Raw genomic sequence first — 19,472 nt, 5'->3', positions numbered from 1 at the left:
AGCCAATAAAAGTATGCAGCCGAGGACCACATTTTCTGTTTGAGTTGATTAAAATTAAGACAAAGCACATTTTGTGCCATATTTTGTTGCAGTGTTAGGCTATTATTTTATTCACATGCAAATGATGATTTCTCCTTACACAGAAGTCCCGGAACACTATTATATTAACACTTTCCTTCTAATTCCAAGACTGAAATAGTTTGTATAAATATGCGATATTGCCCTTGATAGGACCTTTAGCAATAGCTTTAGTGTTTGAAACTCTTCAGATTCACACACTGAGCATTATTCTGACATCTACTGTTTGAGTCTGTAATTTGTTGTCAAAACACCTTTTTATCTATGGTTCGTCAGCCTTTAGTGGTACTAAAATGATTCATTATGACTTTGACTGTTGACATGCAATGTCACATTACATGACCACCATTTTGGGGTTCTTTTTCCCTAATCTTTTTTTTTTTTTTTTGAAAATCTGTTTATTGTTTTTTTAAAAACATAACAAGGTCACACAAGACAGATCGTTTCATCCTAAGATCAGGGGCGCCACAGCACCGGCAACATACAGAGACAGCATCAAGACTAGACTTATAATACTTGAGGTCGAACAACAGCCTAGGTTTCGTCCGCGATCTCCAGGCCAGACAGGCAAGCCTGCGGAGGCTCAACTATATCCCCTCTATAGGTGTTCCAGAGCGACCACACCTCCCCCCACTTTCTGGGGCACCCTCGTGCCGTATATACCGCCTTCTCCTGCAGCATACACCAGTCCATATCTTCTTGCCAGTCCACCAGTTTCGGCAGAGTCGATGCACCCCACAGTCGGGCTATGTTTCTTTTTGCGACCATTTGCCCAAGCGTGACCCAAAATCTCCCTCGTTGGGACAAGTCCGTGGGTTCCCAAATGTTAAGCAAACACCTCTTAGCCTCTGTGCGACGGTCAGTCTCCCATACCTCACTCATGCAGGACACCACTTGCCTCCAGTACCGCTACACCCCTGGGCATTCCCACAAGATATGGAAGAAAGAGCCACTCTCCCCACACCCCCGCCGGCACAGTCCCTCCCCCCCCGCCTCCCTATCTCCTGTAGCCTGGTGCAAGAGACATACACTTTGTGCAATATTTTAAGCTGCACCAGTCGGAGTCTAGCCGATATCGCTACCTCCCTTGGAGACGCCAGAGCGGTGACCCACTCCTCGTCGTCAATCTCAAGTCCATCTGCCACCCACTTCTCTTTCAGGGAGTCGAGGGGATCAGGGGGGTTGTTGATCAGTTTTTTGTATGTGAGCGAAATGGCATGCTCCGGCATGTGCCCATCCAGCAGCCTGTCCTCAAGCAGGGAGGCCTGCGGGGGTCGAGTCCCCGGGGAATATTAGCTTGGAGGGAGTGTCGAATCTGCAGGTATCTAAAATATTCCATAGGCGCCATGTCATATGTTTCCTGTAGGTAAGCGAAGGATCTGATCCCCTCGGGCCCCCACAGGTCCTTCACCTGGGAGATCCCGATGAGATCCCAGCTACGGAACCCTTTTATGTGTCGCAGGCTACCCAATCTCTCCGATGCCCACAGGGGTGTGGCCAGGGTCAACGTGTTGGACCAGCCCAATGTACGGTGCGCGGCGTGCCATATTTGCACCGAGTGCTTCGTCGGCCCCGTGAGGTGAAGCCTGCCTGGTCTGGAGTACAGCGCAACCTCATAATTCCCCCCCGGGAGCAACCACCTATCCATCCCGTAACCCGGGTCATTCCCGTCACAGTACGTCCCTTGATTGATCGCCGAGAGGTGAGCGCCCCAATAGTACTTGCGGATATCTGGGAGGGCTATCCCCCCCGTCGTACCACCCCGGCGTGAGTTTTCGCAACGCTATTCTAGGTGCACCCGACCACAGGAGGGTCCGCTGCGCCGCCTCCACCGCCGCAAAGTAGGAGGCAGGCACCAAATCGGGATGGTTTTGGAGAGCATACAGAAATCTAGGGAGTGCCATCATTTTAAAGAGGGCCGCGCGGCCCAGCAGTGACAACGGCAGCCGCTGCCACGAGGTTGAGTCACGCTGGAGCCGCTGCAGCGGTGGCAGGAGATTCTTTTCAAACCGGAGATTCTTATCCAGCGTGACAAACACTCAGAGGTATCTAAAGCCCTCCTCCGCCACAGCAAGCGGACAGCTGTCAGGAAGCCTGGGAGGGCCGCCATGGAGGACATAGAGGACGGATTTAGCCCAGTTGATGCAAAACCCGGAGTTCTTCCCAAAACTGACAAAGATATCCATCGCCGCCAGTATAGATCTCCGTGGTTGGGAGAGGTAAAGGAGGATATCGTCGGCATAAAGCGATATTTTGTCCTCCCAGCCGTCCGTCCACCGCAGCCCCGTGAGGCAGCTGTCCTGCCGGATCCACGACGCCAGCGGCTCAAGAGAGAGCGCAAACAGGAGAGGGGAGAGCGGGCATCCCTGTCTGGTGCCCCTCTCCAGAGCAAACACCTCAGACACCTTGCCGTTGACCACCACCTGGGCCAAGGGCTCCGAATACAGGAGGCGGACCCAAGCCATAAAGCGCGGGCCAAAGACCATTTTGCGGAGTACCGCCATCATGAAGGCCATTCGAGGGTGTCGAATGCCATGGTGGCGTCAAGCGACACCACCACTGCGTCTTCCCAAATCGTGTGGCACCTTCCCAATACACCGTGCAGGCGCCGGATGTTTAGCGCCGTGTTACGATTGGGCATGAAGCCGGATTGGTCTGGATGGACCAGCGTGGGGAGGACTGAGTGGAGCCTGTTAGCAAGAGTCTTAGCAAGTATTTTCAGCTCTGCGTTCAGCAGAGAGATCAGCCTATACGAGGAGCAGGCATCTCTTGGTTTCCCTTCTTTTGGTATGGCCACTATAGTGGTCAGGCGCTGATCGCGCGGCAGTCTCCCCACCGCTGCGTTCTCCTCGAACATACGGAGGAGATGCACACCAAAAACGTCAGGCTTCAACTTGTAGAGCTCGATAGGCAGACCATTGGGGCCTAGAGCTTTCCCCGGGCGAAGGTCCACAATCGCATGCTCCAATTCGGTCGCGGCGAGGGGGGCCTCCAGGGCATCCCGTTCGGCCTCCGACAAGCAGGGCATGCGAATATCTGCCAGCAAGTCGTCAGAGTCCTCCTCTGGGCGGTCCGACCCCCTGCTGTATACCCGCCGGAAGTGCTTCGCGAATTCCGCAACAATCTCTCCGGGCTCCGTTACCGCGTCTCCCGACGGCGTCCTGACCTCCGGCACCACTGTCGTGGCCCGCTGTTTTTTTTCTAGCCAGGCGATAAGTTTGCCTGCCTTGTCTCCCTGGTCATATATCCTGCCACCTTGTGCTGAATGGCAGTTTGGGCAGCGTGCGTGACCAGCTCTCTATACTCTGCGGTTTTAAGGCGCAGCCGATGTTGCACCCCCGGCTCCGTATCCTCACAGGCGGCCTCTTCAAGTGCTCCTAGGTCCGCCTCAACCGAGGCGACCTGCGCCTCTCGTTCCTTACGGCAGCCGGCGATGGCCGAAAGGGCCTCCCCCCGTAGCACCGCCTTGAAAGCCTCCCACAGGGCAACCGAGGAGCTCGTCGATCTGACGTTGAGCTCGAAGTAGCGCTCAATGGAGCTAGACAGCTTTTTCCGCATGTCCTCACTCCTGAGACGCCAAGCGGGTATGGGAAAAATGCATCCCTCCCGGCCACCCCCTAGCGCGACCTGTATGTATACCGGCGAGTGATCAGAAATGCCACGCGCAAGGAGGGAGGCCTCCCGGATGGTCATGTCCGGCTGCATGGAAGTTAAGACGTAGTCCAGACGGGAGAAAGAGCGATGCGGACCAGAGTGGAAGGTGAAGTGCCTACTCGCGGGGTGCATCAGCCGCCAGGCGTCCGTGAGCCCGAAAGCTTCGAGGAAATCCGTCAGCCACCTTTGCCCCGAGGGCGTTTCCCTGGGTGGATGCCTGTCTAGGGTTCCGGAGGCCACAGCATTAAAGTCACCCCAGATGAACAACTTTCCGTCAGGGACGGAGAGCAAGAGTCTACCCAAGTCTACGTACGACTGAGTCTGAAGTCTGGGGGGGATATATGTAGAAATGAAGTTAACACGGCGACCCGCCCATCTCCCCGACAGGCCCGCAAATCGGCCCAGTGGGTCTATCTCCGTGCGGTCGATGTGGAGGGGCAGGGAACGGCGAAACAGGATCCCCACTCCCCTAGAACCAGAGGTGAAGCCGGAGTGCACCGCTAGGGTATATCCCCATCTATTGAGGGCCTGGCATGTATTCCCCATCAAATGCGTTTCCTGCAGGAACACTACATCCGGAAGGTGGCGTTTAATAAACTGCAGGACTATGGTACGTTTGAGCCCATCCCCCAGCCCATTGACATTCCAGCTGAGGACCCTAAGGCTGTCCCCTCCACAACTAGCCATAGTCCTTACTGTAGAACCCCGCCCGTCTCCGAGAACCGGCGCTGCCCGCCACCCCATGCCGACCATCAGTGTGTGACCATACCAACCAACCAACGTCCCCCCCCCTCCCACCCACCCCCCCAACAACCCACAGCTATGCATATCACAAGTAGGGCCAGTTCAAGTGGACCCACACCCGTCAGTCGTAACAACTCTACAACATCCTCTGTAACAGCCCCCCAAACAAACCCCCCCACCCTGCCCCCTGTTCCACAGGTTTTAAACTACCCACTGCCCCAATTAGCAGAGCGCCTGTCGCCCAACCCATCCCGGAGAGAGTAACCACCCTCCCCCGGAAAAACTCTGTTAGGGAGATCTGAGGCCGGCTCCAACTCCAGCCGCCGCCACCTCTGTGCTACCCCAAACTATGTTCCTTCAAGTGTGCGAGGCAATCAGGGGACCATCTCGAAGTCATTAAGGGAAGGGGCACCCACGCCCGCCCCATAGCCCAGCCACGGCTAACGGGACCCCAGTTCAGGCCATATACATTACTGTTCGGTGCGGCCTGAGCCGTGGGCGGAATGTTCAGTGCTTCGCCGTGTCCGGGGGAGAGTCCCATCGGGGGCTGTTCAATCTGGACCGCCACGACCCCTGGCTCTGCTCTGCTCTCCCCACTCCGCCGTCCAAGCGAGCCGGTGGACGCCGCCGCCACCCGCAGCGGGCGTTCACGATTGCACCTCCTGCGCTCCTCCGTCGTCGCTGTATCGAGCCACTCCTGGACCGCCGCCGGCGAGGTGAAGAAGTACGACTTGCCCTCCGCGGTGATTTTCAATTTGGCGGGGAAGAACATCATATACTTAATACCGCGGTCCCTGAGCGCCGCCTTGACACCCAGGAACGAGCGGCGCTCCTGCTGAACCCGGAGCGTGAAATCAGGGAAGAATCTGATGGTGGCCCCTTTGTGCTGAAGATCCCCCTGCTGCCTGGCCTCCTGAAGGATGGCGTCCCGGTAATTCAGGATCTTGGCGATAAATGTCCTAGGCGGGGCCCCCGGTCTGGGTTTAGGGATCGGGGCCCGGTGAGCGCGCTCGACGGTGAAGAGCTCCGAGAGCCTTCCGGGCTTCAAGTGGTGGAGAATGAGGTCCTCGAGAAAGAGCTCCACGCTGCACCCCTCCATCCCCTCCGGCACACCTACGACGCGGATGTTGCTCCGTCGCGCCCTCCCCTCCTGGTCCTCGAGCCGCAGGGCCATTTGGCGGTGCTGGAGGACGAGCTCATTGATGCGGCCCTCAAGCCGTTTCTCTGAGGCCTGCAGGGCCTTAATGTCCGTCTCGTTGGCTTTTGACCTCTCCGTGGTCTTGCCGAGGTCCGTGCGCAGCAGGTTGACCTCGATCGAAATCTTGTCCATTTTGGTCTCGAGGTTAGTGCCCAGCGTCTGTATAGCGGCCATGATGGAAGTCAGGGAGGGCTCCGCCTTCTTCATATTGGCGTCCACCGTTACCCCAGAAAGCGCCGGGCCGGTGGACACCGCGTATTTATCCAGCTTGTTGGTTTGCGTGGGCTTCCCCACCTTCGGGCGCATGGTGACCGTAGTCTGCCGCTCCGCCAAGGACGTGTCCCAGCCCGGACGCCGGCAAGGACCCCCGGCTCCTCGTTGTCACCTCCTCTCAGCCCGGGCAGCGTCCCGTCGCCGCCCCTCCGGCCGGCTCCCCCTGCGTGGTATGATCACCGGCTGTATCACTGCTCCTCCCGTTGATCGCTTGTCACCTCTGTCTCCGCCATCCACCGGGCGGGAGCCACAATCGGGGTCCCTCAAAGGCTGGGCGATGGGTTGCGGGACCGTTCACGCCACACCCCCAGGGCAGGCCTCACCGGCTCATCTGTCTTGCCGCCGCCGATCGCGGCCCCTCCTGCAGACCTATCACGCGGGTCACGGTGATCCGCTGGGCCCGAGTGCTCAGGGCCGCCGCACTCCTCACCTCCACCTTCAGCCCGGAGTGGTGCCGCTGCGGATATAGGCCTTTTGTGAGAGATGGTGATGTTCAAAGGTGAGGGGGGAGGTCGATCCAGGGTTTGGCGGAGAGGTAGGAGAAGGGACGGCCCTCAACTGTGGCTTCGGCCGATGCGGGTAATGTATGCGAGGGTGCGAGAGGCATAGCACAGGTGTCATGAAGGTCAGCTGAAGTTCAGGTGGTGGTTGATGTATGCTGGTCCTTTATGCTGGTCCCTGGTCATAGAGGACTTTGTAGGCGTTTTTCAGTATCTTGAATTGGCATCTTTTCTGGATGGGGAGCCAGTGGAGGTTCCTGAGACGGGTTGATATAGGTCCACTCGGGGAGTTCGAGAATGAGTCTGGTCGCTGAGTTCTGTATTATCTGGAGTCTCTTCAGAATTTTGTTAGTGATTCAAGAGTAGAGTGCATTTCCGTAGTCCAGGTGGCTGGTGGCCAGGGCATGAGTGACAGTTTTACTGGTGCTGGCACGGATCCATCTGAAGATCTTTCAGAGCATGTAGAGTGTGTGGAAGCTGGCAGATGAGACCATGTTGATCTGGTGTTCCATGGTGGGTTTGCTGTCCAGGATAAAGTTGCGGGTGTGGTGATTCAGCGAGAGTTTGGGTCCAGGTTTCGTGGGCCACGAGGTGTTTGTCCCATTGTGAGGCATTGTTTGCAAAAATGAGCAGTTCCGCCTTGTCCCTGTTGAGCGTCAGGCAGTTGGTCTTATTCCAATAGGTGACATTGGCCATGGCATTGTAGAAGTTGGTTATAAGGGTGGGAGTATCTTCGGTGAGGGAGTGGATGTGTTGGGTGTCGTCTGCGTAGATATGATGTGGAAGCCATGGGTTCTGACAATGTCGGCCAGAGGTGTCATATAGGTGTTGAACAGGGTCGGGCTGAGGGATGAACCTAGCGGGACGCTGTAGATGATGCTGATGGGCTCTAAGGTGAAGGGTGGGAGCCGGATTTTCTGGGTGCGTCCTGTGAGGAAGGATGCGATCCATCCTAAGGCGTCTTCCTGGATGTGGTGAAGCCTCTTGATGAGGGTGTAGTGGGATATGGTATTAAACACTGCAGAGAGGTCGAGGAGATCAGAGCCACTGTTTGCCCCCTCTTGAGGAGGGTTCTGATGCTTTGGTGGCGGTGAGCAAGGTGGGCTCAGTGCTGTGGTTGGCGCGGAAGCCAGGTGTTCGGCGAGCTGGTGTTTGATGGCCTTCTCATGGACCCTGGCAGGAAAAGGGAGCAGTGAGCTGGGGCATTAGTTCTTCAGTTCTCTGGGGTCGGAAGAGGGTTTCTTGAGGAGCAACCTGACTTCTGCATGTTTCCATCCATTCATCGGGGAAGGCAGCCATGGTGATGGATGCGTTGAGGCTAGAGGTGAGTGTCACGCTAATTTCTTTGCTCTGAGGTTGAAGAGGCTGTGTGGGCAGGGTCATGTCTGCTCCCAAGTAGATGGAGTTAATGATGGCTGTGGTGTTCTGTGTGGTGAGCTGTTCCCATGCAGTGAGAAGGTGGGTGGCATCCGATGAAATGAGGAGGTTGTAGAGGTTTGTGGGTTGGGGTTCAAAGTGACTGTAGATGGTGGATATCTAGTTGTGGAAGTATTCACAAGTGTGTCACAGAGCTCCAAGGAAGGGGGGGGGTCACGTTCTCTGTGGTAGAATGGCAGGAGAATTCTCTAATGATGCTGAACAATTCCTTGTTGTGGTTGGTGCTTGCTTCGATGTGGTCTTCTATGGTGTAGGAAGCTGTCTCTTTATGTGATATATCAGAAATCTCTTATGCCATGTAAAGAGTCCAGGTGTTTCCCTTATTAGTGGACAGGGGCTTGCAATGGCAATCCCAAGGTGCTTTGTTAGGGAGTGGTATGGTCGAACATCCTTAGGCTTAACACCGAGGAGTGCAAGACATTTTCAAATACACGCAATTATCAACACATGACACACACGACTCGAGAAGGAGATCCCCACCAATTTCTGAATATGGCAAGTACCTTTTAGATATGTTTTGGTATCAGAAAAAAATTGTTCAGGTAAGTACGTTTTTACATATAAATTCTTTTAAGTTCAAATAGGGGACACAGTGCAATTTTTGAGTCTGCAATGTTTTCCTTAGGAAGGAAGAACAAGTTCTGCAAACAGGTTTAGTACAGCGACTTACAAGACCAATCTCCAGGAGTTAAGGTGAGTGGTGGGCAAGGTCCAAGGCAGCACCAACAGTACACCACCAGCGGCACAAGAGCAGCTAGGTCCAAGGTCTACTGATTTTCTATGGAGATCAGGCACTGCAAAAAGAGGTTGCAGCCTCTGGCTGGAAGGCCCCTCAGGTTGAACTAACTTGGAGGGATTCAAGTCCTGCAATGCTCGGGGACATAGGGGCACCTGGGGTCCTCTTCTCCAATGCCCATGGACAACGGATGCAGAGGTGAATTTGGGCATTGGGTATTCTTACTCGGAGCAGTCGCGGTCGAGGGGGTCTGTGTACACAGCTGCAAGCAGCATTGGGGAGTCCATGAGGGGTGAAACCATGATGGACTCGAGCTCTGGAGGGCTGGGGGACATTCTTGACACCGTTGGCACACTTCAACTCGAGCCGAAGGCAGTGGGTGCAGTGGTGGCTTCAGGTGTCCGGTTTTGGCGGTTCCAGAGGCCTCAGAGTCTTTGCTTCAGAGACTCTGTAGGATGCAGGAGAACAGGTCCTCTATTCACGGGAGATCTTGAGTCTTTATCGAAGGCAAACAGTCCTCCCAAGTTTCTGGAGTCAACAGCTGCAGGATGAGTCAACTGACACAGTTTTTCAACAAGGAATGCAGACCGGCCGGCAGGGTTAGTACCAGATCAGTTGCTTCTTTTCTGCTTTTGTTGCTTTACGGTGTCGTCCCTCCTCTTAGGTCATCAGGATCTGCTTCTCTGGTGCAAGAGGCTCCACTAAATGCTGAATTTGGGGTGTTAGGGGAGTGTAGGGTAGTAGCTAATGGGCTGTTGACCCTTGAGTCACTACGCCCCCATGTGAACACTTCCAGTGGGAAGTGGGCATAACCTTGTCATAGAATTCCTAAGTATGCCATCGCAAGATGGCTCCTTCTGAAAAATCATGTCGACCTCAATATTGTGAGGGGGCCAGATTTACATTCCAAAGGTAGCAGATCTTTGAAGCTTGCAGACCTAGGGAGGCTAATCTTTTGGTCATCCTGTGGCAGGGGGTGTTACACCCTCTCCCAGGACAGGCTTTTGTTATGGGTCTCCTGAGATGAATAAGCTCTCACCCTTGGAGGTCAGAACAGTGCCTTAGGTGGCAGGCTTGCTGAAACCAGTCAGCAAGTACACCAGAGGCTGGTAAGTTTCAGGGGACACCTCTAAGGTGCCCTTTGGCTGCATGTGTTGGTAAATCCATCTCTGGAATCATTGTGGGTTTACCAATAAGAGATGTTTGATACCAAAGATTCCAATTTTCAGTGAAACCATCATGTAGCTGGGGAACTTGTTTTCACCAGTGTCCGGCACATGTTTTAAAATGGCTTCCCTAGTCTCTTGTACTGGCAGTAATAGGACTGACCAGCACAGGGGCATATTTGCTCATGCAGGTATCCCCTCACATGTAATATTCAGCACCCTGCCTTATGGCTGTCAGGCGTTCTGTAGGGGTGACTTACAAATATTGCATGTTGTGTCAGGGATATGGCACACAGGGATGTGTGACATGTCGTATTTTCACTTTTGTCTTCACCAAGGCACGCAGCCTGCAATGGCAAATGTGCATGTGCTTGGTGATGGGGCCTTTAGAGTGGCACACTTTGTGCTGCTGCCCTTAAGGACCCTCTTTAGTACCTCAGGACCTGGGTAATTTGCAGAAGGTGCTAAAGGTTTAGCTAATTGGGGAACAATTGCCCAGTTTTGGGAAAGAGCTCTGGCACTGGGGACCTGGTTAGCACAACCCAGTGCTCTTTCAGTCAAAATTACATAATTTACCAGGCAAAAAAGTGGGGGGGGGGGGACTGTGTCAAAACGGGGTACTTTCCTACATATGGCGTGTGTTTTAGTGTTATTGATGCATTGGTGGCATTTGTTGAAGGCTGACTTGAAGGTGGATCGGTCTTTGGGGTCTCTGCTGGTGCGCCACCATCTTTCTAGTTGTTTGCAGTTGCATTTAAGGGGCGTGAGTTATGGTGTGTAGCAGCTGGCTTGCTTGGTGGCTCTGCTGGTCTTGGCTGGTTTAGTGGGAGCAACTCTGTTGACCCAGCTGGTGATCCAGGCAGAGAAGTTCTGGATGGCTTGTTCCAGGTTGGTTGCGGCGTCCGTCCGGGTGGCGTTAAGTACATCGGACCTTTGAGTCTCAGTCACTTTGTTCCAGCTGTGGTGAGCGGAGCAGGGGGGCTTGGTGATGGTGCCAGGGGATCCTTCAATGGTGAAGTGAACGATAGAGTGGTCAATCCAAGTGAATTTGGTGGCATGACTGTACTTACCTCTGTCTCTGGTGGTTAAGATCGGGTCCAGCGTGTGTCCTGCTCAGTGTGTGGGGTTGGTGACTAGCTGGGTGAGGCCGATGTTGCTCATGCTTTCCAGTATTTATTTACAGTAGTATTAATTTATTGTTTTTGGTTATTTAAAACCTTCACATCAAAAAGAGGTAGCATGCACTCCAACATTCGATATTCTTCAGGTTACACTCAAGGCAAGTTTATAGCGTGCCACCCAGGAGTGCGCTCCTTCTATGCGTGTTTATATATCAATGGTACTACGGAAACCTCATCAGGTTCCCCAACCCAGAATGGACATCAAAAAGTATGTGTGAACCATCCAGTAACGTTCAGACAGTGTTTTTCTATTTTTCATCCATTTTTATTCCAAATGTGATCCAAAGTAATCTAAAAAGTTTTTTCACTTTAATCTTCACTTAAGTTCAAGGAGTGCCACTACAGCTTTGCTCCAAGACACTTAGAGGTACATGTTTCCTCATAATTCAACGTGGAGATAACAATCCCAATTCATTTTGGGCACTGAACTGCCTTTCCTCAGGGGAACTACAATAATCATGAATCAACAAATCAGTACCACGTTTTGTCAGCATTAACCCAAATCAAAGCAATGTATTTTATGTAGTGACCTTTTATGCACCCCAAAATGCAAACCATGTGCTCCGTGCTCTGAATGCGTGCTCTCTCTCTCTCTGACAACCTCGCAAACTCAAGTGTTATGACCGAGTTTATGAGCACAATTCAAATAATGTCCTGCACATTCTCTCCTATATAAATGTGACATTTACCCTTGAAAGACAAGCAAAGACACCCCTGAATCCTCTAAACAGTGCAACCACGAAAAAACAAAACAACCCCTCAATGTGAACAAGTTCTAAATTCGACATACCTTCACCGGTGTAATGAAACAAACATTTCTGCCCATGCATGCATGCTCCATTCAAGCATCCACAAGTGTGTAGGATATTAATAGGATTAGTCACATGATTGTTATCACGTGACCTTGTGCCCCACGAAAACAAAAAAAAGAAGAAATACTCCAGAATGTTGTGCACCCGAGAATAATTATTAAAGAAACATCATTCAACTTAAAAATAACTGCTGAATAAATATTCCTGAATGTGTTAAAACAGTTTAAAAAGTTTATTTTTAAACAAAATACTTTAGTGTTTTGTAGAGAAATACATGCCTACTGAACATATTGACTAAAGTACAAACCTGGTGAACTAGATATTCAAAACTGTGTTATCTGGATTTAAAGAGGCAATGATGGCCTGCCGACAAGCCCGAACATCCAGTTTGTTTCATTCTCTTCGTGGGCTGGTTCTGCGTTTGTTCAGCAGAGCTGGGTAAAGGCATACTACGTGTTCAAATGATTCCTTGCTGGTTCCACAGCCCCTGCAGGTTGTATTCTCGCTTGGGCAACGCTAATTGGCTAGTTGTTTAAGAAAAGGCCACTCCGCTAGCCTAAGGGCCATAAATCACATCTACCACTAAACAGCGTATGTGTAGGGAAATATGATGCTGTGGTGGCTGACTGATACCTGGTGATGATTCACCAAGCGTGTCGGCGTTTGGCGAGTTGTGCCCTGCCTGAGTGAAATGACCAGAGCCGAGTGCACTTTCTTACACTCATTTTGAAGTGTTGTTAGGTTGGATTACTCATGCTTTCCAGTAGGTTGGTGGAATTAGCATCTTTGGTGTCACCGAGGTGGAAGTTGGGGTTGCTAAGGAAGTTCTATTGTTTGGAGTCAATTTCTAGGGGGACGATGAATTCGGGAAATGACGTCACAGAAGCTGGGGAGTGGTCCTGGGGGTCTGTAGACGAGGGTGCCTCCGAAGGTCATTCTGCTGTCAGTTTGGAGCTGGAAGTTGAGGTGTTCCATAATGGGTATGATATCATCTTCGGTGGCAGTGCAGTAGAGTGTCTCCTTGAGGACGATGTTTGTTGGTGCGGTCCCGGTGTATCATCTTGTAGCCATTGGGCGATATCTGAGGTGGAAGAGGGGTTGAGCCAAGTCTCTGTGTTGAAGATTTTATCTGGGGTGAGGGTGGTGATGGTGTGGCAGATTTTGGCGGCGTGTATGTAGAGAGATCCGTCGTTGAGCAGGATGCTGTTAAGAAGTTCTAGGGTGTACTGGTTGGTGAGGTGGGTGTGGCAAAGGTTTCTGTGAGAGGCAGGTGGAATTTTGTTAGGATAAAAATATTCCTGTTGTAAACAACCAGATAACCCCATCTTTGTCTAGAAGATTCTTGCCTGAAACTGTTTCATAGTTGTAGCTTTATCATTAGCTATTTTCATTTTGTACAGGGAATAGAATGGATGCTACCCTATGAAGGGTGCTTCAAATAAATTAGCCTGAAATTAAGGCCTAAGACTTGAAGTTTGAAACCAAGCAGCATTTGTTCCGTAGTATAGACCCTCTACATAAGTGTCTGCTTGTTATGTCTACTGAGTCAAGAGACGATGTCAATCATGCGTTAAAGCTCCTCAATTACTCCTCTGACTCTCTGACTCTGAGATTAATTAACTCTCCTCTAACTGCTATTGACCTTATCTACCCAGTAGTGTGATAAATTGCAAAGTGTCCTTGTGTAGCAACGGTGTGCTCTATCTTTTTACATACTGCATTTATCCTCTCACTCATTTTGTCCTCTGGTGACCCTGTAAAAGTACATTTTGTAATGGCTTTGCAACCACGATTACTACAAGTGAGTCTATTTCCACATATTATTTTTATTATATATTGGGTCCTAAGGCAATGGTTTGTACTTAAACTCTGTCTTAGGTACTGCTCTGGTTGCTGGGTTTTTAAAACCTCATCGTGTTTTTGTACCATGCTGGGCAGCTTTGGCAGAAATGTGCTTTTCATCTGCACAGGATTGAGTGTTTCTAAGGAAGTATGATTCTTCTTACTCCTCCCCTAGTTAGAACTTACATGTCGGCAGAGCTTTTAAAAACTGCTTGATAATCTTCATAATCATCACGCGGGGAAGGCCTGTAAGGATATCTGTACGTCCTCCAGTGGTGAATCTTTTTCTCATTTATTTCCCTTATCTCCACAAATTTATTGTAAAATATACTCTTGTTTTTTAGGTGAACTCAAGTAATCCCTTCCTCAGTATGGATCCTCATTCTGCTCTTCCTCGCGTGGGTGTGACTTGCCTGCTCTTCTCCTTTTTTGATGGAGTTTCTACCTTTTGTATATGTCTCTTGTTTTATTTTGTGAGACTTTTTTTTGAGAGCGCAGTTCTTCATCGAATTTCTTTTTCTTTGGATGCAGAGATGCTCTTTTGGTGTTGGGGGCTGGTTATGTTTTTCAGTGTTGAAGCATTTAGAAGGCTTTTAGAACCATGCTGTAGTCCTGTCTCTTTTTGGGGTTTAGGGGATTATAGCTCACATGCCAATTTTTGTGCTCAATCATGTTTAGATGTACTTAAAATGTTTTGCCTCACCTTAATGACTTGTTTGTGATGTTAGTGTTCTTTTTGACTAAGGAGTCAGTTTTTGTTCTCCATGGTCTGCCATCCTGAAGCATTCCAGGTTTTTTTTGTTTTTGATTTTAAATTAAAATTTTCTTTTGGGAATGAAAAATGGACATCAAGTTCATATGACTTATGGTGATATGGTAACTGTACGTTTTATGCCAAGCGTTCGTCAAAAGCAGCGTATTTTCACTTTGGTTGATGTCCTACTGAGTCATTCTGCCAACACCTATGGATGATGCCCAACAATAAATCTGTATTTATTTCGAGGGAACATTACAGACTCAACCACTAGATAGCAGAACGTTGCACAGCATATGAATCTACAATGGGTTAATGTGCAAACTAAATGTGCAGACTTTATCTAATTAAAGTGTTTTTCTTATTTCTTATGTTGTATCCCAGTTATGTATTAGAACTGGTCTTCAGTTTTGATTTTAATCTGTGTCTACAATGTGGACCTTTAGAAGCACTGCTTTCTTTAGGAAATAGCTTAAGTGAACTGTATTTTACATGACATCAGTGGTGTAAGTGTCTCGCGAGGAGGCACTTTGGAATCAAGACATCACACCTTACTAAAGAGAAGTAAAATTTAAGGAGATGTTTCTGTACTCTGAATGCCAACTTGAATAAAAATTGCTGCTTTGAGAGCATTGTCAGTGTTGAATTTGCACAAATAATGAAGCAAAACATTTTCATGACAATAAACAATCATTTTCCATCTACTTGAATTACTTTTAAAAATGTCAATACAATAGTCATGCTTCAGGCAAAAGTGTTTGCCCTGTCCATCAAATGTGGACAATGCAGATGAAAGTTCCAAGAACTAAGCAACTGAAAAGCGACGAGTTAAACAGTGCTCTGTCCCATGTTAGGCTTTTTTTTTGTTTAGTAAATTTTGATCCTTTTTTGATAAAATTCTTCGGGTTATACAGCAGAAGAGGGTATTTGGTTATGCAGCAGAAGAGGGTATTTGAGGAAAGTGCAGTATGTCCATGATTACTCTGAAAATGTTGCAGACCTTTATTCACTTTTTTAGGTCAAACCTACCAGCCAGCACAAATGGTATTACCAGTTGGGCATGTCATTCCCAGGTCTGCATTTTATTTCCCATTCCAGGATCAATAACTAGTAATGCCTGCAGGCTGGGGCATGGATACTGGCCGGAATCTGAAATTCTGGCCCAAAGGTCACAAACCAAATATTGGGCTGATTGTAAACGGCCCTAAGTGTGACTAGGGAAGTATCAAGCCTGTCTACTGTGGTGTGAGCTGGGGTTTAGAAGTAAGTATTAAAAGGCATGTTCACACCAAGTGTTTGGTGTCTAATAGGAAGAGTCTTCAGTGGAACTTCGGAAATTCAGGGTAGTGACATTCCAACACTGACACTTAATGGCCCTGTGATTAGTCTGTTCCCGAGCTATTAAAAACTGAGATGGTATCCCTTGCTTGGTTACTTCACATCAAATGTTTTTCAGTTTTTATTAGAATTATATATTTATTTATTTTATTTATTTATTTAACGAGTTTTATATAGCGCTGGCTAGACCCGTAGGTATCAGAGCGCTTTACATTCGGTTACACAATGTTACAGAAAATGATAACAATTACACATTACGTCAAAAATAAGCAACACCTTGAAAGAGGAAAGAAAGGTGAGAGAAGTAGGGAGGAGGGGTAAAGGGGGAAGTGTGAGAGGGGAGGATGAGGGAAAAGACGACAGGAGAGACGAAGGGAAGTCTGCCCAAAGACCGACTGGGTAGGTGGCGTCCGAGGAGGGAATCCACAGGCCGTCTCCCCTTTAGCTAAACAAGGTAGCTCCATCAGGCATCAGTCAAATAGCTAGGTCTCAACTGACGAGGGAAAAGTTCACATAAGAAAGTCCAGTGGATAAACAGGGTGGGAACTATGAGTAAGGGCTGGTGAGGGCAGGGATCAATAGCTGGAAAGAAGAGAAGAGTAGAGCAGTAGCGGGTAGGGTGAAGGGGGAGGAGGGAGATAAGGTCAGAAGAGACGCAGGAGAGTTTGCCCAAGGACCGGCTGGGTAGGTGATGGCCAAGGAGGGAGTCCAAAGCCCATCTCCCTTTTAGCTCGCGAGGTAGCTCCACCGGGCATTAGTCAAAATGGCTGGGTCTCAGCTGTCGATGGAGAGTTCACGGAGTCAATGACTGAGGTGACCATCTTGAGGTCAGGCAGGGGGGATGAGTCCTTGATGTACGAATTCAGAGGATCCCCACAATTTTCTATAATCCGGATGAAAGGGTGTGCAAACTAAGCAGAGGATCGGCATGATGAGCAGAGCCAGGGTCCGCATGTCTTTAGGGGGAGCTTGTGATGTCGAGTGATAAACGGCAGAAGGAGAAACAGCCGCCATTAGTAGGACAGGCGGGGCAACTCTAAAGTCTAATTTGCATGATTTATTTCGCTAATCAATGTCGTCTCAGAAGGACAGGGCAGTAGTTGTAGAATCAAAACACATTTAGTTTTTTGCTGCCTTTACGGTAAAGAAGGGGGCAGGGGTTTCAGGGACCTTCAAGATTATCCTGCAACCTATGGTCTCATACAGCCACTGACCCAGGGACTGGTACAGGGGCTCTCACCCAGTCTCTCATACCTCGGGTCTGCACTGTGATCACTGTCTCTGCCTCACTGGACGGCTCACCACTTCTTCAGTTGCAGCTCCCTCGTTAATCACCGGTCTCTCGCGGGTGCTGCCATGGGTTTCCTATGGTCCATGCACCAGTGATCTTACCGCGGGGCTGCATTACAGGGCCGTCAGGGGGCTTCCCCCGCCCGTGCGGGCACAAATTAGGCTGAGATCGAGCACAGCCACAATATCAGGACGCCGCCCGACTGTAGGGACCCGGGACAGCTTCCCGTTTGTTCTGACCTCTCCTGAGCCGGCGCGTTGCCGTCAGGCTCTGGGGGAGAGCAAGCACTCCGCCTCAGCTCCCTCACCTCAGGTGAAGAGTTCTTTCCACGGGCCGCTCCTGATTGGACACGTCCGCAATAGAAAGTTTATCAAGGTATTTTGAGGTGATAGACTAACCTCTATCTCTTTTGTATGTGTATTTTTAGACCAGATTGGTTTATTTTCCAGTATCCATGAAAATCTAATTTTTAGGGCAGTTGTCATCACCTGTTGTAGGCTATAATGGATGCAGTTTTGCCTTCAGATATAAATGTTCTGGTTGAGTTTATTGTGTCCTGGGTCATGCAGGCCTAAATTGTTGCTGAAAATATTCAAACCTGTCTCTTGACATATCTCGCACAATGTACTTCTATGCTATTTTCCCAAACTTTTGCTGCCAACTGAAAATGTGCGAGATCAATCTGAAAACTGCTGTAATGGAGCACTACCTTCTGGAGCCACTTTTATTCGTCTGACTCTCAAACGTCAGCCAACATTCTCAGAAATTGTTATTTTTGGTTTGTACTCGAGAGGAAAATTGTAAGAATCTTTGCTTAGCCACTGCCTTAGACTTTAACAGATTCCCACTAATTCACTATGGGAACCCTGGGGCCCGTCCTAAGCAATTTCTACAGTCTGAACCTCTAAAAAATCATACGACTACAGAAACTAGTATACATCAAACAAATAAACAAATTATGAAAAATTTTCCTTATTTCACAAACAAAAAATATGCATTGGAAAGTTGGAGCTTTTCCAATTTGTTTTTATTTCTAAAAGACAAGGTGATATGCCAGACTCTAGCATATCACTTTGCCTTTATTTATCTTAATGCACATTTTCTATTTGTCAGTGAATACTAGTTCTTCAATTGAGGCCACCAATCGTCCATACTACTGTTTTCTTTAATTGTGTTGCTGCCATGAATTAAGTTAATGATACCAACCAAATTTTTAGCCTCTAGTTTTAAATACATTCACAGTTATAGAGCATTTTAAAAATATTCAGTTTTACGTTTTGCATCTTTGTGTATATAATTTATTAATTGGCTAATATTATTTACATTTCTAAACAGTTGTGGACCACCTGATAAGGTGTGGCAAACCACCAGATGTCCATGGACCACAGGTTAAGATTCACTGGTCTAGACTGGTCGTTTCTATAAAATTTGTGTTTGAATTCTGTTCGCCATTGACCGACTGACTACATTGTTTTTAAGATGCATTGCGGCCCCACCATTGTGGGCAAAGTAGCTTGAATTTAAACCAATTGATCTTGTGGTCCATTCAGTTGCAGGTGTGACACACACAGTATGGTGTGACCAGATTCATATTTCCAGGTCTGCTCCTAGTTTGACTCTCGGTGATAGTTTACATTTTCGTATGGATTCACTTCTTGATCCACGCAGACAGGTTTGTTTGACTGATTTCAGTGCTCTTTCCTAACTCAAGAGGCATCTAGCCTGTTTGAATAATTACACTGCAAAAGTCAATTATTGTATTTGTTCTTGCTTGCTGTTGTTGTTTTAGAGCCTCAGACCCCTATTAAAACCCAGATTTTCAGGAAAAGCATTGATCTTCCGAATCATGAATACCATTTATGTGAATCGGGATATTTTTTCTGTTTAAAAGGTGATCAATTTGCCAATACTGACAGCGTCGTAAGAATGGAGGAACAGCTGGCCTCAAGCATGGCAGATCATTACTGTGCAGTAAAACAAGAAAGCAACAGTCACCCTAACTTAGGTAAAGTTAAAGTGCTACCCGTCTGCAATGTTACTGCACTGCAGAGAACACTTCCCTTTGCAGTTGTGATTAACTTAACATCTTAAAATAAGGACTAAATGATACATTGAGATAATCAAATCTAGATGTTTGTATACAAACAGGGAGTGGGGGTGAGAGGTATCATGATTATACATAAAATGCAGCTGCGGCCTGTGCAGGTAAGAGCGGTGGAGCCGGGTTGGGGGAGGGGGGAAATCGACAGACAGCCATGAGGGAAAATTAAATAAATAATTTTCCCTCGTCGTCTGTCAAAATCTCCTCCCCACAACCTGTCACAACGACTCTTACCTGCATGGTCCGCGGCTGATAAAATGTAATTTTCAGCAAGGTATGCATGCTGTTATCCTGAGTAGGGATTTTGAGATATGTGCAGTGTTTGTGATAAGTGTCTTTCTCTTTTGCCTTGTTGATGCATGTGCTT

The 19,472-nt window shown here is 48.9% G+C and overlaps 1 protein-coding gene across 4 annotated transcripts in view; it reads left to right on the top strand.

Annotated features, from left to right (window-relative positions):
- Positions 1-19,472, top strand: part of LOC146856280 (uncharacterized) — a 127,907-nt gene that overhangs the window by 48,352 nt on the left and 60,083 nt on the right. For all 4 annotated transcript variants that reach the window (XM_085654376.1, XM_085654377.1, XM_085654374.1 and 1 more), the window contains exon 6: positions 18,896-19,009. In XM_085654376.1, coding sequence (XP_085510502.1) covers positions 18,896-19,009 — 114 coding nt within the window. The remainder of the gene's footprint in view (positions 1-18,895; positions 19,010-19,472) is intronic.

The sequence above is a fragment of the Triturus cristatus genome, chromosome 4_1 (genome assembly GCF_964204655.1).
Source record: "Triturus cristatus chromosome 4_1, aTriCri1.1, whole genome shotgun sequence".
Classification (NCBI taxonomy): Eukaryota; Metazoa; Chordata; class Amphibia; order Caudata; family Salamandridae; genus Triturus; species Triturus cristatus.
The sequence above is the reverse complement of the archived record's forward strand: the minus strand, read 5'-3'. Positions and strand labels throughout refer to the sequence as shown.